Here is a 26,520-nt window from a genome sequence, read left to right on the forward strand (position 1 = left end):
TAAGCAAATTAAACAGCTTAACTATGACGACGGGCATTATGTTACATCAAATACAAATGTGACAAAACATTTAACCTACGGTTGCAGCTATATTGCAAAAGCCTTACACGAAAGGACAAAGGCAAGAACATTGTGTCATTAACAACGTACCTGCAACTTTTGTTGCCTTGCACCACCCGAGAGAGATGCCGCTTCCTTAAACAGCCGCTCAATTATCAGGATCCGCCGGAACACTATGATCATAACGGTGGTCACCCGTGAAGGCCATCTGGCACCAGCAAGCCAGTCTGGCAAAGGTTCCTCAGTGTCCGCAGCAGACAATGCTACCGACCTTACTGAGCTAGCTTCTCCGTCATTGGGCGACGTAAATGTGGAGGTGCTTACGAGCCCCTTGCTATGGTCTGTACGACGCTGCTGGTCCTTGTGAGTATCCCTGCTTTCACCAACATGCACACCTTGCTCGTGCACTAAGGAAGTGTCATCTCCTTTTAATGTTCCTCCAAAGCTGGGGATCCAACTGTACAACAACCTGCCCATACCTTGCTGTTCTGTACCTGCTCCAAGTTTAGCATGGGGTGTCGTTGTCATGCCAGTTGTCTTTACAAGCCCGTCATCTCCCTCAACACTCGCTCTTCCAGCCTTCCATATTGTTGTTGTGTGGACAGATGAGTCTACACTATCAAGCTGCACAGGCTCCAGAGATGAAGCACTAGAAGCCATATCCTCTGGCATCCACTGAGCAGATGAAATGTGACCCAGCACATCTGGTCGAAAACCTGCTGGCGGCGGACTCTTAGAGTCCTTGGTGTCCAAATGCCTTGGCTTCTCGTCGAAAAGAGAAAGCCTGCCCCGCTCTGATGGTGGAGATGGAGACTTAGATGCGGATCTTCGCCCAGCATGGCTTGAAACGGCTGAAGCCACAAGGAAGGTTTCGCCCCTTGGCTTCTGCTTGTGCTTTCTCTGGCGTCCCTTGGAAGATCTCGGCTCCTCAGCAGATCGATGGCCATGCAACACGGTGAACGAATCGTCCGTTGCAGTCGAGTATATTGAAGACCTCTCATCATATTCACTAGAAATATCAGCAGGATGGCCTTGTCCTGCAGAGAGCGCTGATGAGTCCTCAGCTGCGCACAATACATCTAGAAGAGGAGCTTCTAATCCACCACCACGCCTTGGAACAAATCCAGAGAGATCTTCATATGGCTGCTCTATACCAGAAACACTTTCTGTTGCAAGAGGAGCTGAAGGAAATGCTCTTTCCAAACCTTCAAAGGAAAGGGGAGTTACTTCATCAGAGATAATGCCTTGCAGATTGAAAGTATCAGCAATGGCCTCTTTCTCTGGAGTAGCCTCCAATATGCTGGGATCGGATTTGAAACCTTTGCCAGGCACTAGGTCATCTTGGCTTGAGCTGCTATCCCAAGATGTAACACCTTTAACTGTAGCAAGAACACTTGACAACCAGCTATGACGGCTAGGCTCGCAAGGAATTTTCTTTTCACTAGCTTCAATCTCATCCTCAGGATTTTCTTTCTTGATAGCTTCTGTGAGGCCAGAAACTGCACCAGAAGGCATCTTTCCTAGTTTTTCTTCCTGCTCATACGGTGTTTCAGATGGCTTCTTTGGCCTGCCCATCAGTTTCTCGGCAGGTTCATCATTTACATTCATGGGCTTCCTGCCTTCCTCAGGTTTAAAGTCTTCGGCTCGCTCAGTGAGGCCAAAAACTATTGAAGAAGACTCCTCACTTGGTGATTGTTCGTGGCTCGCCATCTTTCCTGGCTCAATAAATTCAGTGGAGGGCTCCCCTAAAATTCCTGGCTGCACTTCCTGGATGTCCTTAATTTCACGAGTCACTTCAGGGATGAAGGAAATGCCCACATCATTCTGATCATATGGTGCCTCGGAAGGCTTCCTTAACTTGCTATTCATCAATCCAGGCTCTTCCCTTTCACCCGCAGGCCTTCTGGGCTGGCCAGGCTCTGTAACACTAAAAAACTCCATACCTGGTGTTGGTTGATAGCTCAGAGTTTCTCCTGGCTCGATAAACTCACCACAAGGCTTGCTTGGTAAATCAGAAAGAACACCTCTGAGAACAGGTGCGGCTTCAGTGATGACAACAGTGTCCACATCTTTCTCGTCATCTGGTGCTCCAGAAGCTTTCCGTGGCTTGCTTTTCGTTTCCATGCCAGGTTTTTCCCTTTCATCTTCTGCCTTTCTGCCTTGAGCTGGCTCAGAACGACTGAAAAGTGTAGAAGGCACCTTTCTAGGGGTTGGTTCATGGCTTGGGATCCTTCCTGGCTCAATAAGCTCTGCGGTGGGCTCGCCTGGCATTTCAGCAAACACTTCCTTGGTGCCACGAGTAAGTTCGGTGATGACAACAGTGTCCACATTTTTCTGGTCATCTGGCGCTTCAGAAGGCTTCTTTGGCTTGCCTTTCTTTTTCTTGCCAGGCTCTTCCTTTTCATCGTCCAGCTCTTTGTCATGAGCTGGCTCAGTGAGACCAAAAGGTGTAGAAAGCTCCTTTCCAGGAGTTGGTTCACGGCTTGGAATCTTTCCTGGCTCACTAAGCTCTGCGATGGGCTCGCCTGGCATTTCAGGAAACCCTTCCTTGGTGACACGAGTGATTTCGGTGATGACAACAGTGTCCACATTTTTCTGGTCATCTGGAGCTTCAGAAGGCTTCTTTGGCTTGCCTTTCTTTTTCTTGCCAGGTTCTTCCTTTTCATCATCTTGCTTATGTTGAGCTGGCTCAGTGAGACCAAAAGGTGTAGAAGGCTCCTTTCCAGGAGTTGGTTCACGGCTTGGAACCTTTTCTGGCTCAATAAGCTCTGCGATGGGCTCACCTGGCATTTCAGAAAACCCTTCCTTGGTGACACGGGTGACTTCGGTGATGACAACAGTGTCCACATCTTTCTGGTCGTCTGGGGCTTCAGAAGGCTTCTTTGCCTTGCCTTTCGTTTTCTTGCCAGGTTCTTCCTTTACTTCTTCCAGCTTTTTGTCTCGAGCTGGCTCAGGAAGACCAAAAAGTGTTGAAGGCTCCTTTCCAGGGGTTGGTTCACGGATTGTTTTTCCTGGCTCAATGAGCTCTGCAGAGGGCTCGCCTGGCATTACTGGAAGTCCTTCTTTGTAGACAGGGGTGATTTCAGTGTCGACAACAATGTCCACATCTTTCTGGTCATCTGAGGCTTCAGAAGGCTTCTTTGGCTTGCCTTTCTTTATCTCGCCAGGTTCTTCCTTTTCATCGTCCGGCTTTTTGTCTTGTGCTGGCTCAGTGAGACCAAAAACTATAAAAGCCTCCTTTCCAGGAGTTGGTTCCCGGATTGTCCTTTCTGGCTCAATAAGCTCTACTGTGGGCTCGCCTGGGATTTCAGGAAACCCTTCCTTGGTGACTCGGGTGATTTCATTGATGACAACAGTGTCCACCTCTTCCTGATCATTTAGAGCTTCGGAAGGCTTCTTTGGCTTGCCTTTCTTTTTCTTGCCAGGGTCTTCCCATTCATCGTCCGGCTTTTTGTCATGAGTTGGTTCAGTGAGACCAAAAGGTGTAGAAGGCTCCTTTCCAGGGGTTGGTTCATGGCTTGGAATCTTTCCTGGCTCAATACGCTCTGCGGTGGGCTCACCTGGCATTCCAGGAAACCCTTCCTTAGTGACACGGGTGATTTCGGTGATGACAACAGTTTTCACATCTTTCTGGTCGTCTGGGGCTTCAAAAGGCTTCTTTGGCTTGCCTTTCTTTTTCTTGCCAAGTTCTTCCCTTTCATCATCCTGCTTATCTTGAGTTGGCTCAGTGAGACCAAAAGGTGTAGAAGGCTCCTTTTCACGAGTTGGTTCACGGCTTGGAACCTTTTCTGGCTCAATAAGCTCTGCGATGGGCTCGCCTGGCATTTCAGGAAACCCTTCCTTGGTGACACGGGTGATTTCGGTGATGACAACAGCGTCCACATCTTTCTGGTCGTCTGGAACTTCAGAAGGCTTCTTTGCCTTGCGTTTCCTTTTCTTGCCAGGTTCTTCCTTTTCATCATCCGACTTTTTGTCTTGAGTTGGCTCAGTGAGACCAAAAGGTGTAGAAGGCTGCCTTCCAGGAGATGGTTCACGGCTTGGAACTTTTTCTGGCTCAATAAGCTCTGAGATGGGCTTGCCTGGCATTTCAGGAAACCCTTCCTTGATGACACGGGTGATTTCAGTGATGACAACAGTGTCCACATCTTCCTGGTCGTCTGGGGCTTCAGAAGGCTTCTTTGCCTTGCCTTTCGTTTTCTTGCCAGGTTCTTCCTTTTCATCGTCCGGCTTTTTGTCCTGAGTTGGCTCAGTGAGACCAAAAGGTGTAGAACGCTCCTTTCCAGGGGTTGGTTCATGGCTTGGAATCTTTCCTGGCTCAATACGCTCTGGGGTGGGCTCGCCTGGCATTTCAAGAAACCCTTCCTTGGTGACACGGGTGATTTCAGTGATGACAACAGTCTTTACATCTTTCTGGTCGTCTGGGGCTTCAGAAGGCTTCTTTGGCTTGCCTTTCTTTTTGTTGCCAAGTTCCTCCCTTTCATCATCCTGCTTATCTTGAGCTGGCTCAGTGAGACCAAGAGGTGTAGAAGGCTCCTTTCCAGGAGTTGGTTCACGGCTTGGAACCTTTTCTGGCTCAACAAGCTCTGCGATGCGCTCGCCTGGCATTTCAAGAAACCCTTCCTTGGTGACACGGGTGATTTCAGTTATGACAACAGTCTTCACATCTTTCTGGTCGTCTGGGGCTTCAGAAGGCTTCTTTGGCTTGCCTTTCTTTTTCTTCCCAGGTTCTTCCCTTTCATCATCCTGCTTATCTTGAGCTGGCTCAGTGAGACCAAAAGGTGTAGAAGGCTCCTTTCCAGGAGTTGGTTCACGGCTTGGAACCTTTCTTGGCTCAATACGCTCTGCGGTGGACTCGCCTGGAATTTCAGGAAACCCTTCCTTGGTGACATGGCTGAGTTCGGTGATGACAACAGTCTTCACATCTTTCTGGTTGCCTGGGAATTCAGAAAGCCTCTTTGGCTTGCCTTTCTTTTTCTTGCCAGGTTCTTCCCTTTCATCATCCGGCTTTTTGTCTTGAGTTGGCTCAGTGAGACCAAAAGGTGTAGAAGGCTCCTTTCCAGGGGTTGGTTCACGACTAGGAATCTTTCCTGGCTCAATACGCTCTGCGGTGGGCTCACCTGGCATTTCAGGAAACCCTTCCTTCGTGACACGGGTGATTTCGGTGATGACAACAGTCTTCACATCTTTCTGGTCGTCTGGAGATTCAGAAGGCTTCATTGGCTTGCCTTTCGTTTTCTTGCCAGGTTCTTCCCTTCCTTCATCCTGCTTATCTTGAGCTGGCTCAGTCACCACGAAAGGTGTAGAAGGCTCATTTCCAGGAGTTGGTTCACGGCTTGGAACCTTTTCTGGCTCAATAAGCTCTGCGATGGGCTCGCCTGGCATTTCAGGAAACCCTTCCTTGGTGACACGGGTGATTTCGGTGATGACAACAGTGTCCACATCTTTCTGGCCGTCTGAGGCTTCAGAAGGCTTCTTTGCCTTGCCTTTCTTTTTCTTGCCAGGCTCTTCCTTTTCATCGTCCAGCTCTTTGTCATGAGCTGGCTCAGTGAGACCAAAAGGTGTAGAAAGCTCCTTTCCAGGAGTTGGTTCACGGCTTGGAATCTTTCCTGGCTCACTAAGCTCTGCGATGGGCTCGCCTCGCATTTCAGGAAACCCTTCCTTGGTGACACGAGTGATTTCGGTGCTGACAACAGTGTCCACATTTTTCTGGTCATCTGGAGCTTCAGAAGGCTTCTTTAGCTTGCCTTTCTTTATCTTGCCAGGTTCTTCCTTTTCATCATCCTGCTTTTTGTCTTGAGCTGGCTCAGTGAGACCAAAAGGTGTAGAAGGTTCGATTCCAGGAGTTGGTTCGCGGCTTCGAATCTTTCCTGGCTCAATAAGCTCTGCGAAGGGCTTGCCTGGCATTTCAGGAAACCCTTCTTTGGAGACACGGGTGATTTCGGTGATGACAACAGTGTCCACATTTTTCTGGTCATCTGGAGCTTCAGAAGGCTTCTTTGGCTTGCCTTTCTTTTTCTTGCCAGGTTCTTCCTTTTCATCATCTTGCTTATGCTGAGCTGGCTCAGTGAGACCAAAAGGTGTAGAAGGCTCCTTTCCAGGAGTTGGTTCACGGCTTGGAACCTTTTCTGGCTCAATAAGCTCTGCGAAGGGCTTGCCTGGCATTTCAGTAAACCCTTCTTTGGAGACACGGGTGATTTCGGTGATGACAACAGTGTCCACATTTTTCTGGTCATCTGGAGCTTCAGAAGGCTTCTTTGGCTTGCCTTTCTTTTTCTTGCCAGGTTCTTCCTTTTCATCATCTTGCTTATGCTGAGCTGGCTCAGTGAGACCAAAAGGTGTAGAAGGCTCCTTTCCAGGAGTTGGTTCACGGCTTGGAACCTTTTCTGGCTCAATAAGCTCTGCGATGGGCTCGCCTGGCATTTCAGGAAACCCTTCCTTGGTGACACGGATGACTTCGGTGATGACAACAGTGTCCACATCTTTCTGGTCGTCTGGGGCTTCAGAAGGCTTCTTTGCCTTGCCTTTCGTTTTCTTGCCAGGTTCTTCCTTTACTTCTTCCAACTTTTTGTCTCGAGCTGGCTCAGGAAGACCAAAAAGTGTTGAAGGCTCCTTTCCAGGGGTTGGTTCACGGATTGTTTTTCCTGGCTCAATGAGCTCTGCAGAGGGCTCGCCTGGCATTACTGGAAGTCCTTCTTTGTAGACAGGGGTGATTTCAGTGTCGACAACAGCGTCCACATCTTTCTGGTCATCTGAGGCTTCAGAAGGCTTCTTTGGCTTGCCTTTCTTTATCTCGCCAGGTTCTTCCTTTTCATCGTCCGGCTTTTTGTCTTGTGCTGGCTCAGTGAGACCAAAAACTATAAAAGGCTCCTTTCCAGGAGTTGGTTCCCGGATTGTCCTTTCTGGCTCAATAAACTCTACTGTGGGCTCGCCTGGGATTTCAGGAAACCCTTCCTTGGTGACTCGGGTGATTTCATTGATGACAATAGTGTCCACCTCTTCCTGATCATTTAGAGCTTCGGAAGGCTTCTTTGGCTTGCCTTTCTTTTTCTTGCCAGGGTCTTCCCATTCATCGTCCGGCTTTTTGTCATGAGTTGGTTCAGTGAGACCAAAAGGTGTAGAAGGCTCCTTTCCAGGGGTTGGTTCATGGCTTGGAATCTTTCCTGGCTCAATACGCTCTGCGGTGGGCTCACCTGGCATTCCAGGAAACCCTTCCTTAGTGACACGGGTGATTTCGGTGATGACAACAGTTTTCACATCTTTCTGGTCGTCTGGGGCTTCAAAAGGCTTCTTTGGCTTGCCTTTCTTTTTCTTGCCAAGTTCTTCCCTTTCATCATCCTGCTTATCTTGAGTTGGCTCAGTGAGACCAAAAGGTGTAGAAGGCTCCTTTCCACGAGTTGATTCACGGCTTGGAACCTTTTCTGGCTCAATAAGCTCTGCGATGGGCTCGCCTGGCATTTCAGGAAACCCTTCCTTGGTGACACGGGTGATTTCGGTGATGACAACAGCGTCCACATCTTTCTGGTCGTCTGGAACTTCAGAAGGCTTCTTTGCCTTGCGTTTCCTTTTCTTGCCAGGTTCTTCCTTTTCATCATCCAACTTTTTGTCTTGAGTTGGCTCAGTGAGACCAAAAGGTGTAGAAGGCTCCTTTCCAGGGGTTGGTTCACGGCTTGGAATCTTTCCTGGCTCAATACGCTCTGCGGTGGGTTCGCCTGGCATTTCAGGAAACCCTTCCTTGGTGACACGGGTGATTTCGGTGATGACAACAGTCTTCACATCTTTCTGGTCGTCTGGGGCTTCAGAAGGCTTCTTTGGCTTGTCTTTCTTTTTCTTGCCAGGTTCTTCCCTTTCATCATCCGGCTTTTTGTCTTGAGCTGGCTCAATGAGACCAAAAGGTGTAGAAGGCTCCTTTCCAGGGGTTGGTTCACGGCTTGGAATCTTTCCTGGCTCAATACGCTCTGCGGTGGGCTCGCCTGGCATTTCAGGAAACCCTTCCTTGGTGACAAGGGTGATTTCGGTGATGACAACAGTCTTCACATCTTTCTGGTCGTCTGGGGCTTCAGAAGGCTTCTTTGGCTTGCCTTTCTTTTTCTTGACAGGTTCTTCCATTTCATCATCCTGCTTATCTTGAGCTGGCTCAGTGAGACCGAAAGGTGTAGAAGGCTCCCTTCCAGGAGATGGTTCACGGCTTGGAACCTTTTCTGGCTCAATAAGCTCTGAGATGGGCTTGCCTGGCATTTCAGGAAACCCTTCCTTGATGACACGGGTGATTTCAGTGATGACAACAGTGTCCACATCTTCCTGGTCGTCTGGGGCTTCAGAAGGCTTCTTTGCCTTGCCTTTCGTTTTCTTGCCAGGTTCTTCCTTTTCATCGTCCGGCTTTTTGTCCTGAGTTGGCTCAGTGAGACCAAAAGGTGTAGAACGCTCCTTTCCAGGGGTTGGTTCATGGCTTGGAATCTTTCCTGGCTCAATACGCTCTGGGGTGGGCTCGCCTGGCATTTCAAGAAACCCTTCCTTGGTGACACGGGTGATTTCAGTGATGACAACAGTCTTTACATCTTTCTGGTCGTCTGGGGCTTCAGAAGGCTTCTTTGGCTTGCCTTTCTTTTTCTTGCCAAGTTCCTCCCTTTCATCATCCTGCTTATCTTGAGCTGGCTCAGTGAGACCAAGAGGTGTAGAAGGCTCCTTTCCAGGAGTTGGTTCACGGCTTGGAACCTTTTCTGGCTCAACAAGCTCTGCGATGCGCTCGCCTGGCATTTCAAGAAACCCTTCCTTGGTGACACAGGTGATTTCAGTTATGACAACAGTCTTCACATCTTTCTGGTCGTCTGGGGCTTCAGAAGGCTTCTTTGGCTTGCCTTTCTTTTTCTTCCCAGGTTCTTCCCTTTCATCATCCTGCTTATCTTGAGCTGGCTCAGTGAGACCAAAAGGTGTAGAAGGCTCCTTTCCAGGAGTTGGTTCACGGCTTGGAACCTTTCTTGGCTCAACACGCTCTGCGGTGGACTCGCCTGGAATTTCAGGAAACCCTTCCTTGGTGACATGGCTGAGTTCGGTGATGACAACAGTCTTCACATCTTTCTGGTCGCCTGGGAATTCAGAAAGCCTCTTTGGCTTGCCTTTCTTTTTCTTGCCAGGTTCTTCCCTTTCATCATCCGGCTTTTTGTCGTGAGTTGGCTCAGTGAGACCAAAAGGTGTAGAAGGCTCCTTTCCAGGGGTTGGTTCACGACTAGGAATCTTTCCTGGCTCAATACGCTCTGCGGTGGGCTCACCTGGCATTTCAGGAAACCCTTCCTTCGTGACACGGGTGATTTCGGCGATGACAACAGTCTTCACATCTTTCTGGTCGTCTGGAGATTCAGAAGGCTTCATTGGCTTGCCTTTCATTTTCTTGCCAGGTTCTTCCTTTTCATCGTCCGGCTTTTTGTCTTGAGTTGGCTCAGTGAGACCAAAAGGTGTAGAAGGCTCCTTTCCAGGAGTTGGTTCATGGCTTGGAATCTTTCCTGGCTCAATACGCTCTGCGGAGGGCTCGCCTGGCATTTCAGGAAACCCTTCCTTGGTGACACGGGTGATTTCAGTGATCACAACAGTCTTCACATCTTTCTGGCCGTCTGGGGCTTCAGAAGGCTTCTTTGGCTTGCCTTTCTTTTTCTTGCCAGGTTCTTCCCTTTCATCATCCTGCTTATCTTGAGCTGGCTCAGTCAAACCGAAAGGTGTCGAAGGCTCCCTTCCAGGAGATGGTTCACGGCTTGGAACCTTTTCTGGCTCAATAAGCTCTGCGATGGGCTCGCCTGGCATTTCAAGAAACCCTTCCTTGGTGACACGGGTGATTTCAGTGATGACAACAGTGTCCACTTCTTTCTGGTCGTCTGGGGCTTCAGAAGGCTTCTTTGCTTTGCCTTTCCTTTTTTTGCCAGGTTCTTCCTTTTCATCGTCCGGCTTTTTGTCTTGAGTTGGCTCCGTGAGACCAAAAGGTGGAGAAGGCTCCTTTCCAGGGGTTGGTTCACGGCTTGGAATCTTTCCTGGCTCAATACGCTCTGCGGTGGGCTCGCCTGGCATTTCAGGAAATCCTTCCTTGGTGACACGGGTGATTTCGGTGATGACAACAGTCTTCACATCTTCCTGGTCGTCTGGGGCTTCAGAAGGCTTCTTTGGCTTGCCTTTCTTTTTCTTGCCAGGTTCCTCCCTTTCATCATCCTGCTTATCTTGAGCTGGCTCAGTGAGACCAAAAGGAGTAGAAGGCTCCTTTCCAGGAGTTGGTTCACGGCTTGGAACCTTTCTTGGCTTAATACCCTCTGCGGTGGACTCGCCTGGAATTTCAGGAAACCCTTCCTTGGTGACATGGGTGAGTTCGGTGATGACAACAGTCTTCACATCTTTCTGGTCGCCTGGGCCTTCAGAAGGCTTCTTTGGCTTGCCTTTCTTTTTCTTGCCAGGTTCTTCCCTTTCATCATCTGGCTTTTTGTCTTGAGTTGGCTCAGTGAGACCAAAAGGTGTAGAAGGCTCCTTTCCAGGCGTTGGTTCACGGCTTGGAATCTTTCCTGGCTCAATACGCTCAGCGATGGGCTCGCCTGGCATTTTAGGAAACCCTTCCTTGGTGACACGGGTGATTTCAGTGATGACAACAGTGTCCATATCTTTCTGGTCGTCTGGGGCTTCAGAAGGCTTCTTTGGCTTGCCTTTCGTTTTCTTGCCAGGTTCTTCCTTTACTTCTTCCAGCTTTTTGTCTTGAGCTGGCTCAGGAAGACCAAAAAGTGTTGAAGGCTCCTTTCCAGGGGTTGGTTCACAGATTGTTTTTCCTGGCTCAATGAGATCTGCAGAGGGCTCGCCTGGCATTTCTGGAAGTCCTTCTTTGTAGACAGGGGTGATTTCAGTGACGACAACAGTGTCGACATCTTTCTGGTCGTCCGAGGCTTCAGAAGGCTTCTTTGCCTTGCCCTTCCTTTTCTTGCCAGGTTCTTCCTTTTCATTGTCCGGCTTTTTGTCTTGAGTTGGCAAAGTGAGACCAAAAGGTGTAGAAGGCTCATTTCCAGGAGTTGGTTCACGGCTTGGAACCTTTCTTGGCTCAATACGCTCTGCGGTGGACTCGCCTTGATTTTCAGAAAACCCTTCCATGGTGACATGGGTGATTGCGGTGATGACAACAGTGTCCACGTCTTTCTGGTCATCTGGGGCTTCAGAAGGCTTCTTTGGCTTGCCTTTCTTTTTCTTGCCATGTTCTTCCTTTTCATCTTCCGGCTTTTTGTCTTGTGCTGGCTCAGGAAGACCAAAAGGTGTAGAAAGCTCCTTTCCAGGAGTTGGTTCACGGCTTGGAATCTTTCCTGACTCAATAAGCTCTGCGATGGGGTCGCCTGGCATTTCAGGAAAACCTTCCTTGGTGACACGGGTGATTTCGGTGATGACAACAGTGTCCACATCTTTCTGGTCATCTGGGGCTTCAGAAGGCTTCTTTGGCTTGCCTTTCGTTTTCTTGCCAGGTTCTTCCTTTACTTCTTCCAGCTTTTTGTCTTGAGCTGGCTCAGGAAGATCAAAAAGTGTTGAAGGCTCCTTTCCAGGGGTTGGTTCACGGATTGTTTTTCCTGGCTCAATAAGCTCTGCAGAGGGCTTGCCTGGCATTTCTGGATGTCCCTCCTTGTAGACACGTGTGATTTCAGTGATGACAACAGTGTCCATATCTTTCTGGTCTTCTGGGGCTTCAAAAGGCTTTTTTAGCTTGCCTTTCTTTTTCTTGCCAGGTTCTTCCTTTTCATCTTCCGGCTTTTTGTCTTGAGTGGGCTCAGTAAGACTAAAACGTGTAGAAGGCTCCTTTCCAGGGGTTGGTTCACGGCTTGGAAACTTTCCTGGCGCAATAAGCTCCAGTGAGGGCTCGCCTGGCATACCTGGATGCCCTTCCTTGATCACACGGGTGATTTCAGTGATCACAACAGTGTCCACATCTTTCTGGTCATCTGGCGCCCCAGATTGCTTCTTTGGCTTGCCTTTCTTTTTCCTGCCAGGTTCTTCCTTTACTTCTTCCGGCTTTTTGTCTTGAGTTGGTTCAGTGAGACCAAAAGATGTAGAACGCTCCTTTCCAGGGGTTGGTTCATGGCTTGGAATCTTTCCTGGCTCAATACGCTCTGGGGTGGGCTCGCCTGGTATTTCTAGAAACCCTTCTTTGTAGACACGGGTGGTTTCAGTGATGACGACAGTGTCCACATCGTACTGGCCGTCTGTGGCTTCAAAAGGCTTCTTCGGCTTGCCTTTCTTTTTCTTGCCAGGTTCTTCTTTTTCATCTTCCGGCTTTTTGTCTTGTGCTGGCTCAGGAAGACCAAAAACTGTAGAAGGCTCCTTTCCAGGAGTTGGTTCACGGATTGTTTTTCCTGGCTCAATAAGCTCTGCAGAGGGCTCGCTTGGCATTTCTGGAAACCCTTCCTTGTAGACATGGGTGACTTCAGTGATGACAACAGTGTCCACATCTTTCTGGTCTTCTGGAGCTTCAAAAGACGTTTTTAGCTTGCGTTTCTTTTTCTTGCCAGGCTCTTCCTTTGCATCTTCCGGCTTTTTCTCTTGTGCTGGCTCAGGAAGACCAAAAACTGTTGAAGGCTCCTTTCTAGGGGTTGGTTCACGGCTTGGAATTTTTCCTGGCTCAATAAGCTCTGCGATGGGCTCGCCTGGCATTTCAGGAAACCCTTCCTTGGTGACACGTGTGATTTCAGTGATGACAACAGTGTCTACAGCTTTCTGGTCATCTGGAGCTTCAGAAGGCTTCATTGGCTTGCCTTTCTTTTTCTTGGCAGGTTCTTCCTTTTCATCTTCCGGCTTTTTGTCTTGAGTGGGCTCAGTAAGACTAAAACGTGTAGAAGGCTCCTTTCCAGGGGTTGGTTCACGGCTTGGAAACTTTCCTGGCGCAATAAGCTCCAGTGAGGGCTCGCCTGGCACACCTGGATGCCCTTCCTTGATCACACGGGTGATTTCAGGGATCACAACAGTGTCCACATCTTTCTGGTCATCTGGCGCTCCAGAAGGCTTCTTTGGCTTGCCTTTCTTTTTCTTGCCAGGTTCTTCCTTTTCATCTTCCGGCTTTTTGTCTCGAGCTGGCTCAGTAAGACCAAAAAGTGTAGAAGGCACCTTTTTAGGGGTTGGTTCACGGCTTGGAATCCTTCCTGGCTCAATAAGCTCTGCCGTGGGTTCGCGTGGCATCTCCGGAAGCCCTTCCTTGTAGACACGGGTGATTTCAGTGGTGACAGCACTGTCCACATCTTTCTGGTCGTCTGGGGCTTCAAAAGGCTTCTTTGGCTTGCCTTTCTTTTTCCTGCCAGGTTCTTCCTTTACTTCTTCCGGCTTTTTGTCTTGAGCTGGCTCAGGAAGACCAAAAAGTGTTGAAGGCTCTTTTCCAGGGGTTGGTTCCCGGCTTCGAATCCTTCCTGGCTCAATAAGCGCTGCTATGGGCTCGCCTGGCATTTCTGGAAACCCTTCTTTGTAGACACGGGTGGTTTCAGTGATGACAACAGTGTCCACATCTTTCTGGTCTTCTGGAGCGTCAAAAGGCTTCTTTGGCTTGCCTTTTTTTTTCTTGCCAGGTTCTTCGTTTTCATCTTTCGGCTTTTTCTCTCGAGCTGGCTCAGTAAGACCAAAAAGTGTAGAAGGCTCCTTTCCATGGGCTGGTTCCCAGCTTGGAATCTTTCCTGGCTCAATAAGCTCTGCGGTGGCCTTGCCTGGAAATTCTGGAAACCCTTCCTTGTAGACACGGGTGATTTCGGTGATGACAACAGTGTCCACATCTTTCTGGTCGTCTGGGGCTTCAGAAGGCTTCTTCGGCTTGCCTTTCTTTTTCTTGCCAGGTTCTTCCCTTCCATCTTCCGGCTTTTTCTCTCGAGCTGGCTCAGTAAGACCAAAAAGTGTAGACGGCTCCTTTCCAGGGGTTGGTTCATGGCTTGGAATCTTTCCTGGCTCAATAAGCTCCAGTAAGGGCTCGCCTGGCATACCTGGATGCCCTTCCTTGATCACACGGGTGATTTCAGTGATCACAACAGTGTCCACATCTTTCTGGTCATCTGGCGCCCCAGATGGCTTCTTTGGCTTGCCTTTCTTTTTCTTGCCAGGTTCTTCCTTTTCGTCTTCCGGCTTTTTGTCTTGAGCTGGCGTAGTAAGACTGAAAAGTGTAGAAGGTTCCTTCCCAGGGGTTGGCTCTCGGCTAGGAATTTTTCCTGGCTCAATAAGCTCCAATGAGGGCTCGCCTGGCATATCTGGATGCCCTTCCTTGATCACACGGGTGATTTCAGTGATCACAACAGTGTCCACATCTTTCTGGTCATCTTGCGCTCCAGAAGGCTTCTTTGGCTTGCCTTTCTTTTTCTGGCCAGGTTCTTCCTTTTCCGCTTCTGGCTTTTTGTCTTGAGTTGGCTCAGTAGGACCGATAATTGTAGAAGGTTCCTTACCAGGGGTTGGTTCTCGGCTTGGAATCTTTCCTGGCTCAATAAGCTCCAGTGAGGGCTCGCCTGGCATACCTGGATGCCCTTCCTTGATCACACGGGTGATTTCAGTGATCACAACAGTGTCCACATCTTTCTGGTCATCTGGCGCTCCAGAAGGCTTCTTTGGCTTGCCTTTCTTTTTCTGGCCAGGTTCTTCCTTTTCCGCTTCTGGCTTTTTATCTTGAGTTGGCTCAGTAAGACCGATAATTGTAGAAGGTTCCTTACCAGGGGTTGGTTCTAGGCTAGGAATCTTTCCTGGCTCAATAAGCTCCCATGAGGGCTCGCCTGGCATTCCTGGATGCCCTTCCTTGATCACACGGGTGATTTCAGTGATCACAGCAGTGTCTATGTCTGTCTGGTCAGCTGGCGCTGCAGAAGGCTTCTTTGGCTTGCCTTTCTTTGTCTGGCCAGGTTCTTCCTTTTCCGCTTCTGGCTTTTTGTCTTGAGTTGGTTCAGTAAGACCGATAATTATAGAAGGTTCCTTACCAGGGGTTGGTTCTCGGCTTGGAATTTTTCCTGGCTCAATAAGCTCCAGTAAGGGCTCGCCTGGCATACCTGGACGCCCTTCCTTGATCACACGGGTGATTTCAGTGATCACAACAGTGTCAACATCTTTTTGGTCATCTGGCTCTCCAGTTGGCTTCTTTGGCTTGCCTTTCTTTTTCTTGCTAGGTTCTTCCTTTTCGTTTTCTCGCTTTTTGTCTTGAGCTGGCGTAGTAAGACTGAAAAGTGTAGAAGGTTCCTTCCCAGGGGTTGGCTCTCGGCTAGGAATCATTCCTGGCTCAATAAGCTCCCATGAGGGCTCGCCTGGCAAACCTGGATGCCCTTCCTTGATCACACTGGTGATTTCAGTGATCACAACAGTGTCCACATCTTTCTGGTCATCTGGCGCTCCAAAAGGCTGTTTTGGCGTGCCTTTCTTCTTTCCAGGTTCTTCCTTTTCCGCTTCTGGCTTTTTGTCTTGAGCTGGCGTATTAAGACTGAAAAGTGTAGAAGGTTCCTTCCCAGGGGTTGGCTCTCGGCTAGGAACCTTTCCTGGCTCAATAAGCTCGAGAGAGGGCTCGGCTGGCATACCTGGATGCCCTTCCTTGATCACACGGGTGATTTCAGTGATCACAGCAGTGTCTATGTCTGTCTGGTCAGCTGGCGCTGCAGAAGGCTTCTTTGGCTTGCCTTTCTTTTTCTGGCCAGGTTCTTCCTTTTCCGCTTCTGGCTTTTTGTCTTGAGTTGGCTCAGTAAGACCAATAATTGCAGAAGGTTCCTTCCCAGGGGTTGGCTCTCGGCTAGAAATTTTTCCTGGCTCAATAAGCTCCAATGAGGGCTCGCCTGGCATATCTGTACGCCCTTCCTTGATCACTCGGGTGATTTCAGTGATCACAACAGTGTCCACATCTTTCTGGTCATCTTGCGCTCCAGAAGGCTTCTTTGGCTTGCCTTTCTTTTTCTGGCCAGGTTCTTCCTTTTCCGCTTCTGGCTTTTTGTCTTGAGTTGGCTCAGTAAGACCGATAATTGTAGAAGGTTCCTTACCAGGGGTTGGTTCTCGGCTTGGAATCTTTCCTGGCTCAATAAGCTCCAGTGAGGGCTCGCCTGGCATACCTGGATGCCTTTCCTTGATCACACGGGTGATTTCAGTGATCACAACAGTGTCCACATCTTTCTGGTCACCTGGCGCTCCAGTTGGCTTCTTTGGCTTGCCTTTCTTTTTCTTGCTAGGTTCCTCCTTTTCGTTTTCCGGCTTTTTGTCTTGAGCTGGCGTTGTAAGACTGAAAAGTGTAGAAGGTTCCTTCCCAGGGGTTGGCTCTCGGCTAGGAACCTTTCCTGGCTCAATAAGCTCGAGACAGGGCTCGGCTGGCATACCTGGATGCCCTTCCTTGATCACACGGGTGATTTCAGTGATCACAGCAGTGTCTATGTCTGTCTGGTCAGCTGGCGCTGCAGAAGGCTTCTTTGGCTTGCCTTTCTTTTTCTGGCCAGGTTCTTCCTTTTCCGCTTCTGGCTTTTTGTCTTGAGTTGGCTCAGTAAGACCAATAATTGTAGAAGGTTCCTTCCCAGGGGTTGGCTCTCGGCTAGGAATTTTTCCTGGCTCAATAAGCTCCAATGAGGGCTCGCCTGGCATATCTGTACGCCCTTCCTTGATCACTCGGGTGATTTCAGTGATCACAACAGTGTCCACATCTCTCTGGTCATCTTGCACTCCAGAAGGCTTCTTTGGCTTGCCTTTCTTTTTCTGGCCAGGTTCTTCCTTTTCCGCTTCTGGCTTTTTGTCTTGAGCTGGCTCAGTAAGACCGATAATTGTAGCAGGTTCCTTACCAGGGGTTGGTTCTCGGCTTGGAATCTTTCCTGGCTCAATAAGCTCCAGTGAGGGCTCGCCTGGCATACCTGGATGCCCTTCCTTGATCACATGGGTGATTTCAGTGATCACAACAGTGTCCACATCTTTCTGGTCATCTGGCACTCCAGAAGGCTTCTTTGGCTTGCCTTTCTTTTTCTGGCCAGGGTCTTCCTTTTCTGCTTCTGGCTTTTTGTCTTGAGTTGGCTCAGTAAGACCGATAATTGTAGAAGGTTCCTTACCAGGGGTTGGTTCTAGGCTAGGAATCTTTCCTGGCTCAATAAGCTCCCATGAGGGCTCGCCTGGCATACCTGGATGCCCTTCCTTGATCACACGGGTGATTTCAGTGATCACAGCAGTGTCTATGTCTGTCTGGTCAGCTGGCGCTGCAGAAGGCTTCTTTGGCTTGCCTTTCTTCTTCTGGCCAGGTTCTTCCTTTTCCGCTTCTGGCTTTTTGTCTTGAGTTGGCTCAGTAAGACCGATAATTGTAGAAGGTTCCTTACCAGGGGTTGGTTCTCGGCTTGGAATCTTTCCTGGCTCAACAAGCTCCAGTGAGGGCTCGCCTGGCATACCTGGACGCCCTTCCTTGATCACACGCGTGATTTCAGTGATCGCAACAGTGTCCACATCTTTCTGGTCATCTGGCGCTCCAGTTGGCTTCTTTGGCTTGCCTTTCTTCTTTTCAGGTCCTTCCTTTTCTACTTCTGGCTTTTTGTCTTGAGTTGGCTCAGTAAGACCGATAACTGTAGAAGGCTCCTTACCATGGGTTGGTTCTCCACTTGGAATCTTTCCTGGCTCAATAAGCTCCAGTGAGGGTTCGCCTGGCATACCTGGATGCCCTTCCTTGATCACACGGGTGATTTCAGTGATCACAACAGTGTCCACATCTTTCTGGTCATCTGGCGCTCCAGTTAGCTTCTTTGGCTTGCCTTTCTTTTTCTTGCTAGGTTCTTCCTTTTCGTTTTCAGGCTTTTTGTCTTGAGCTGGCGTAGTAAGACTGAAAAGTGTAGAAGGTTCCTTCCCAGGGGTTGGCTCTCGGCTAGGAATCATTCCTGGCTCAATAAGCTCCCATGAGGGCTCGCCTGGCATACCTGGACGCCCTTCCTTGATCACACGGGTGATTTCAGTGATCACAACAGTGTCCACATCTTTCTGGTCATCTGGCGCTCCAGTTGGCTTCTTTGGCTTGCCTTTCTTTTTCTTGCTAGGTTCCTCCTTTTCGTTTTCTGGCTTTTTGTCTTGAGCTGGCGTAGTAAGACTGAAAAGTGTAGAAGGTTCCTTCCCAGGGGTTGGCTCTCGGCTAGGAACCTTTCCTGGCTCAATAAGCTCGAGACAGGGCTCGGCTGGCATACCTGGATGCCCTTCCTTGATCACACGGGTGATTTCAGTGATCACAGCAGTGTCTATGTCTGTCTGGTCAGCTGGCGCTGCAGAAGGCTTCTTTGGCTTGCCTTTCTTTTTCTGGCCAGGTTCTTCCTTTTCCGCTTCTGGCTTTTTGTCTTGAGTTGGCTCAGTAAGACCAATAATTGTAGAAGGTTCCTTCCCAGGGGTTGGCTCTCGGCTAGGAATTTTTCCTGGCTCAATAAGCTCCAATGAGGGCTCGCCTGGCATATCTGTACGCCCTTCCTTGATCACTCGGGTGATTTCAGTGATCACAACAGTGTCCACACCTTTCTGGTCATCTTGCACTCCAGAAGGCTTCTTTGGCTTGCCTTTCTTTTTCTGGCCAGGTTCTTCCTTTTCCGCTTCTGGCTTTTTGTCTTGAGTTGGCTCAGTAAGACCGATAATTGTAGCAGGTTCCTTACCAGGGGTTGGTTCTCGGCTTGGAATCTTTCCTGGCTCAATAAGCTCCAGTGAGGGCTCGCCTGGCATACCTGGATGTCCTTCCTTGATCACACGGATGATTTCAGTGATCACAACAGTGTCCACATCTTTCTGGTCATCTGGCGCTCCAAAAGGCTTCTTTGGCTTGCCTTTCTTTTTCTGGCCAGGGTCTTCCTTTTCCGCTTCTGGCTTTTTGTCTTGAGTTGGCTCAGTAAGACCGATAATTGTAGAAGGTTTCTTACCAGGGGTTGGTTCTAGGCTAGGAATCTTTCCTGGCTCAATAAGCTCCCATGAGGGCTCGCCTGGCATACCTGGATGCCCTTCCTTGATCACACGGGTGATTTCAGTGTTCACAGCAGTGTCTATGTCTGTCTGGTCAGCTGGCGCTGCAGAAGGCTTCTTTGGCTTGCCTTTCTTCTTCTGGCCAGGTTCTTCCTTTTCCGCTTCTGGCTTTTTGTCTTGAGTTGGCTCAGTAAGACCGATAATTGTAGAAGGTTCCTTACCAGGGGTTGGTTCTCGGCTTGGAATCTTTCCTGGCTCAACAAGCTCCAGTGAGGGCTCGCCTGGCATACCTGGACGCCCTTCCTTGATCACACGGGTGATTTCAGTGATCGCAACAGTGTCCACATCTTTCTGGTCATCTGGCGCTCCAGTTGGCTTCTTTGGCTTGCCTTTCTTCTTTTCAGGTCCTTCCTTTTCTGCTTCTGGCTTTTTGTCTTGAGTTGGCTCAGTAACACCGATAACTGTAGAAGGCTCCTTACCACGGGTTGGTTCTCCACTTGGAATCTTTCCTGGCTCAATAAGCTCCAGTGAGGGTTTGCCTGGCATACCTGGATGCCCTTCCTTGATCACACGGGTGATTTCAGTGATCACAACATTGTCCACATCTTTCTGGTCATCTGGCGCTCCAGTTGGCTTCATTGGCTTGCCTTTCTTTTTCTTGCCAGGTTCTTCCTTTTCGTCTGCCGGCTTTTTGTCTTGAGCTGGTGTAGTAAGACTGAAAAGTGTAGAAGGTTCCTTCCCAGGGGTTGGCTCTCGGCTAGGAATTTTTCCTGGCTCAATAAGCTCCAATGAGGGCTCGCCTGGCATATCTGGATGCCCTGCCTTGATCACACGGGTGATTTCAGTGATCACAACAGTGTCCACATCTTTCTGGTCATCTTGCGCTCCAGAAGGCTTCTTTGGCTTGCCTTTCTTTTTCTGGCCAGGTTCTTCCTTTTCCGCTTCTGGCTTTTTGTCTTGAGTTGGCTCAGTAAGACCGATAATTGTAGAAGGTTCCTTACCAGGGGTTGGTTCTAGGCTTGGAATCTTTCCTGGCTCAATAAGCTCCAGTGTGGGCTCGCCTGGCATACCTGGGTGCCCTTCCTTGATCACACGGGTGATTTCAGTGATCACAACAGTGTCCACATCTTTCTGGTCATCTGGCGCTCCAGAAGGCTTCTTTGGCTTGCCTTTCTTTTTCTGGCCAGGTTCTTCCTTTTCCGCTTCTGGCTTTTTGTCTTGAGTTGGCTCAGTAAGACCGATAATTGTAGAAGGTTCCTTACCACGGGTTGGTTCTCGGCTAGGAATCTTTCCTGGCTCAATATGCTCCCATGAGGGCTCGCCTGGCATACCTGGATGCCCTTCCTTGATCACACGGGTGACTTCAGTGATCACAGCAGTGTCTATGTCTGTCTGGTCAGCTGGCGCTGCAGAAGGCTTCTTTGGCTTGCCTTTCTTTTTCTGGCCAGGTTCTTCCTTTTCCGCTTCTGGCTTTTTGTCTTGAGTTGGCTCAGTAAGACCGATAATTGTAGAAGGTTCCTTACCAGGGGTTGGTTCTCGGCTTGGAATCTTTCCTGGCTCAATAAGCTCCAGTGAGGGCTCGCCTGGCATACCTGGACGCCCTTCCTTGATCACACGGGTGATTTCAGTGATGACAACAGTGTCCACACCTTTCTGGTCATCTGGCGCTCCAGTTGGCTTCATTGGCTTGCCTTTCTTTTTCTTGCTAGGTTCTTCCTTTTTGTTTTCCTGCTTTTTGTCTTGAGCTGGCATAGTAAGACTGAAAAGTGCAGAAGGTTCCTTCCCAGGGGTTGGCTCTCGGCTAGGAATCATTCCTGGCTCAATAGGCTCACATGAGGGCTCGCCTGGCAAACCTGGATGCACTTCCTTGATCACACTGGTGATTTCAGTGATCACAACAGTGTCCACATCTTTCTGGTCATCTGGCGCTCCAGAAGGCTTTTTTGGCTTGCCTTTCTTTTTTCCAGGTTCTTCCTTTTCCACTTCTGGCTTTTTGTCTTGAGCTGGCTCAGTGAGACCAATAATTGTAGAAGGCTCCTTACCAGGGGTTGGTTCTCGGCTTGGAATCTTTCCTGGCTCAATAAGCTCCAGTGAGGGCTCGCCTGGCATAACTGGATGCCCTTCCTTGATCACACGGATGATTTCTGTGCTATCAACAGTGTCTACGTCTGTCTGGTCAGCTGGCGCTCCAGAAGGCTTCTTTGGCTTGCCTTTCTTTTTCTTGCCAGGTTCTTCCTTTTTCTCTTCCTGCTTCTTGTCTTGAGCTGTTGTAGTAAGACTGAGAAGTGTAGAAGGTTCCTTCCCAGGGGTTGGTTCTCGGCTTGGAATCTTTCCTGGCTCAATAAGCTCCAGTGAGGGCTCGCCTGGCATACCTGGATGCCCTTCCTTGATCACACGGGTAATTTCAGCGATCACAACAGTGTCTACATCTGTCTGGTCAGCTGGTACTTTCAAAGGCTTCTTTAGGTCGCCTGTGTCTGTGTTGTCGGGTACTAGATTTTTATCTTCAGGTTTTATGCCATGAGCAGGTTCTGAAATGCCAGCAGATGTTTGAGGAGTTGTCTTTTTGTCTGTGCCCTCCTCTCCTTGCTTTGGTGACAGGTTTGTATGCTTAGCAATGTCATTAGTCAATGTTTTTTCTTGTCGAATATCAGGCGTGGAGCGATATCCCAAGGAAGCTTCTTTTCTACATTCCCTGATAATGTCAGTAAGCTCGGCAATCAAGCTACTATCGTCACGTTGGTCTTCTCCTAGTGATTCACTTGCTTTGGCCTGTTCACCTTTTTTCTTCTTTTTGCTCACCTTTTTGATGTCTTCCGGTTGTTGTATAGACTTGGTATCTCGTGCCAAGCCGAGGACTGTGTCAGTTTGAGGATGTTTCGATGGAGCTGCTTTGCCTACATCTTTAGGAGACTCAGGATGTTTTTCACTCGGTACTTCAGGACCTGAAAGCACCTGATCATCTTCTATAATGTGGAATGCTTTAGTAATAGCGGTCTTTCCAGGAAATGCTTCTTCGGGTACTTTGTAGTGAGCTTCAAGTTGTCCCTTCCCTTTTTCAGGATCTTTGTCAAGTTCACGCCTCTGAGTGCTGGTTCTTTGGCTTAGATGTGGTTTGGTTACATCCAAAGTGTGATCTGAAAAAGGCTCTCTCTTGTCCACCTTCACAATGTGGGTCATGTTTTCAGGAATGACAGTGTGGTGGTCTCGTTTTCCTGCAAGTGCAAAAGGCTTTTCAGGCTCACAGTCTTGTCCTGGCTGTTTTATTTCCTTCTCAGGCTGCAGCTCCGAAACTGTTTTTTGAGAACCAAAGCCTGTTGAAGGGGGTTGGCACTCTTCTCCTTTGATTACATGGGTAACTTCAGCGGTCATGACACCATCTTGACCATGCTCGTCACCTGGCACTTCAGCGAGATCTTTTGTCTTGCTCTTCTTTTTCTTGCCCAGAAGTTCTTTCTTACCGTCTGCTTGAGATGGTTCGCCAAATACCTTTGACTCAAATATGACATGACGAGACTGTCTTTCTTTAGTGGTTCCTCCCTGTTGAGGTAGCGTGTTTTGCTTGTCATCAAGTAGACCTTGTCGCACTATCTTAGTTGTAGTAATTGTAGGAACACCATATATTATAGTTAGTGTCCTTTCATCCAAAGAATCTCCTGCTTCTCCAGTGCCCGCTTTACAGGCATCAACTGGCTGGACTGGCGCAGGTCTTTTTGGTGACTGACCTTTTTCAGCAATGGAGGGCTGAGGATAAACAGGCGTGTACGAAGGAACTGGGCTTGACTGGTCATGAGATTTTTGACTGGCTGTAGTCATACGGTCTATGGATATCTCGCCTTTGGTCCCAATCTCGTTTGAGTCCTTTACTGGATTGACTTCTGCTGGGCTAAGAACATCCTGTTGCGTGTCTGTTGTGTGACCTGACATGCGCACAGTTCCAGGTGTCGTGTCTGGTACCCCGCTGCCAAGCACAGAGGAAGTGGGCACACTGTGGGAGCGCTGCGCATCGAAAGAAGCAGTGACTGGCTTTGAAGGTACACTGACTTGAACGCCAGACTGAAAGTCCATGAGGGCCGAGCTTCCTTTCTGAGGTGCTGGTTCCGCCTCCATTTCTTGCACTGCTCCAAGCTGTTTCTCATCGTATTTGTCACCGGCAGTTCCTTCTTGCAGAATTTCTGCATGAGAAGGCTGTTCTGGAAGAGGAGCTTTACTTTTCTTTTTAGACTTTTTCTTTCTTTCTTTTTTCGTTTCTTCAGGAACGTCAGCTGGACGTAACTGACTTTTCTTGGCATCTTCCACAGATGAAGTTTCAGTGCTGTGTTTGCTGTCTCCAGAAAACAAATTCAGAGCAAACTTTTTCACTTTTTTGCCTAGTCTGTCAAGAGGGCTAGCTGTCGCTTTAGCTTCTGGAGTTTTCTCACTTGAAGATGGTGACTGTTCCTTTTTCCGCTGTTTGGAGCTCTTCTTGAGCTGTTTTGGCTGTCCATTAGCGGGGACATTGTGATCAGCTGCCTCTCGCTCGTCTTTGCCAACACTTGGCAGCCTGTCTGTCTCATGTCCTGAAGGTAGTGCTATGGTCTGATGTTCCTCAGACTGCAATGCCTTATCATCAGGCTCTGTGATAGGTGCAGACGGTACGGGCTTTACAGAATCATCAGGACTTCCAAGAAGGCTCTGAGTGGTTGAAACTGGCGAAGCTGGACTTTCTGTTCTTTGAGGTTCAAGATGTTTTGGGTGTCCATTGGCCTGCAGGGTCTGACCCATGGCCTTTTCTTTTTCTGGCTCTTGATGCGGTTTCGCGGTAGTTTGTTGCTCCAGTGCTGAAGACAGCAACTCAGAAGTCGCAGTGTAGACAGTAGTGCCCACGTCCACTGTGCTTGTTGTGAGCCTGGGAGCAGGAGATTCAGGGATCTGACCTTCTAAAATGGTGGCACCAGAACTTTCCTGGCCTGGGCTAAGGTCTGCATTGTGAGTCAAAAGCATTGGCTTCCAAGACTGACCTTCCTTACCCTTTTCTCCGGCAGGTTCAACACCAGAAAACAAATGATGCTCAAGTGTTGAGCCTTTTTCAGGTGAAAGCTGTCTCACTGTCATGGTAGTGCATGCGACAGTTTCACCCGATGGATGAGTTTCAGACCGAGACATCTCGGTCCTTGAACCAACAGGGAAGACCATAGTACTTTTGACGTCACCTAATGCAGGCTCTGTTTCGAATGGTGTCCTTTCTACATGTTGCTGGGCATGAATACCCAACCATGGCACAGATGCCTTCTCAGGACCTTCCACTCTGCTAGGCAGTTTGGAAGGAGCTCCGGCACCTCTCTGAGTAAAATGACTAGTTGTCCAACCCTGACTGTACTGTGTAGTCTCAACACCACTTACCACCTGAGGCATGCTTGTTCCTTGCGCTGGCTTCCAGGAACCTGTTTCAGATTCGTGTGTACTCACGCTGTAAACTTCGGTGGTGCTTTTTGTGTCTTGCGGGACTTCAGTTGCTGACGTACTACCCACACCTGTGCTTGTCAGAGGCTCGGCCTCATGAACATCTTCTTGTGGAGCTTGCACCAGTTCCGCATAGGATGGAAGCTGGAAGGAGTAATGCACCAGCTGTACTTTTTCCTGGAACTTCAGCTCAATGGTCTTCTTCTCATCCGTGTCCCGCACGACCCTTGAAGACACCAAATTAAGTGGTTCCACTTCCCTCTTGAACTCGCTCTCCACAAGCTTGACTTCGCTGGATGTAGGCTCTTGCCTGCTGGTGAGTGAAGATAGATGCCTCAGCTCGTCGTCAACGGATGTATCACTAAGTACCCTGGATACCCCAGGAAAGCTGCTAGCCTCCTTTGAAACGGAAGGAAGCTCTTCTGTAGTCTCTGAGGCTGCCTGTGGGCGGTGAGTTGAATCGTGCACCGAGTGCCTCTCCAGCGTCGGAGTTGCAAAAGGCATGGGTGATGGGCTGCGCTCGTGCCGAGTCACCACCCAGCTGGTGCCAAATCTAGTCTGTCCCTCCACAGGCTGGGACTGCCAAGACTCCCACGAACCATCGTGTGCAGGACTCCAGGCACTGCTAACAGTGGTAGTAGACATCTGTTCTGGTCGCCTGAGGGGTTCCAGGTTTGCTGTGTATGCCCGCATGGCATCGGGACTTGTCAAAGACCTGAAAGACTCTGTCAGCTGCCATGGCCGGACCTCATCCGTTTCCCGATGCGGCTGGCCGCTCTGCCCGACAGTGAATGCCGACACAAGCCTGGTGGTGGTGCGAGTCACCTGTGAGGTCCCGTCTGGGTGCTGCTCTTGAGTCACAACGGTCTCTGGCTTAGACTGGTAGAAGGCCGTGTAGTCCTGGCTGACGGGGACGTCCATAAACGAGCCCAGAGCTTGGCCGGAAAGCTTCAGGACTGTTTCACTTGGTATGGCCGCCCCCTGTAAGCCAAATACTAGGCCGTTAGTCTAGGCCTTGCTGCCAATCCAGTACTGTCACTGCGCGTGTGTGTGTGCAGCCGAAAGTGACAAGAGCTGGAGGAGGAAGTTGTGGAGTAGAGAGAGAGAGAGAGGAGACGAAGAGAGAAAGAAAGACAGGAAGACAAGGGAAGGTGGTGCAGATGTACAAGTTTGTATTGCCATAAAAAACAGGAGCAAAAAACATGAAGACGACACCAGAACATGGGAACATACCATGCACAGCACTCCCTTAACAAAAGTATGACACAATTATGCCAGTTACTGCACAGAACCACTTTTAGGCCCATTCTGGGCGCTCTAAGGACTTTGTATAACTGTCAAACATGACCAGCAAAGGCACTCTCAATGCAAATGCAACACAACACACAGAAAAACTCAAAGCCTGTCTGTCACACAGACATGCTAGGGCTGCTAATAAATATGCACGCGGTGATTGCCTTTCCTACGAACTTGTGCAGTCACAGTATCGCAGGACACATAGAAGCCATTCTCGTCAATGGTGCTATGCAGAAAAAAAGCAGCAAATGGCAGTACATGAGGTAAGACTCATGGTAGTAGTGGTCAAAGGTCGTCCACAGCTGAGATCTACAACATCTTCCAAAGAGCACGCCAAAACAAAACAAGCGTTAGTAGCTGCTGTGGTAATTCGGGAGTGGTAGGGGAAAGCTAGGGGACTCTAGCAGGAGGTCATACAGGAAAGGGACCGCATCACTGTGCTTTGTTATTAGTCACACGTTGCAGACCAGGCAGGAGAGAGCAATGATATGTGGTTGGGTGTCTTTCAGAAGGGTTCGTCCATCTAACAGCTGCAAACATGCGAAGGTGTTGTTCGAATCAAACCTTGGAGGCCGGGTCAAGGCACCCGTCGGAATGGCGCCCAGCATTTTCACCCCCTCCTTCCCCCACAGGTTCCCGAGCGCTTGCCTCTTCAGGCAGCCCCTTGCGCTTTTTCTTGGCCTTTTTCTTGCTGGCCGTCTCTTCCAAGGGGGTGCCCTGACGCTGCTCCTGTGAGCCTGCGCCACTCTCATCATCGACACCTGTTGTCCTCTGAGGCACAACCCCCGCGTCCTCTTTGCTCACTCCTCCCGACTCCCGCACTCCCCCTGATCCATCCTC

At 49.4% G+C, this 26,520-nt stretch overlaps 1 protein-coding gene across 6 annotated transcripts in view; it reads right to left on the minus strand.

Annotated features, from left to right (window-relative positions):
* Nucleotides 1-26,520, minus strand: part of LOC146176259 (uncharacterized) — a 326,256-nt gene that overhangs the window by 49,830 nt on the left and 249,906 nt on the right. For 5 of the 6 annotated variants that reach the window (XM_084582578.1, XM_084582576.1, XM_084582577.1 and 2 more), the window contains one exon: nucleotides 151-25,365. In XM_084582578.1, coding sequence (XP_084438704.1) covers nucleotides 151-25,365 — 25,215 coding nt within the window. The remainder of the gene's footprint in view (nucleotides 1-150; nucleotides 25,366-26,520) is intronic. The other variant, XM_084582580.1, reaches the window with a different exon arrangement.

The sequence above is a fragment of the Amblyomma maculatum genome, chromosome 10, assembly GCF_055883805.1.
Source record: "Amblyomma maculatum isolate TAMU_Amacu chromosome 10, ASM5588380v1, whole genome shotgun sequence".
Classification (NCBI taxonomy): Eukaryota; Metazoa; Arthropoda; class Arachnida; order Ixodida; family Ixodidae; genus Amblyomma; species Amblyomma maculatum.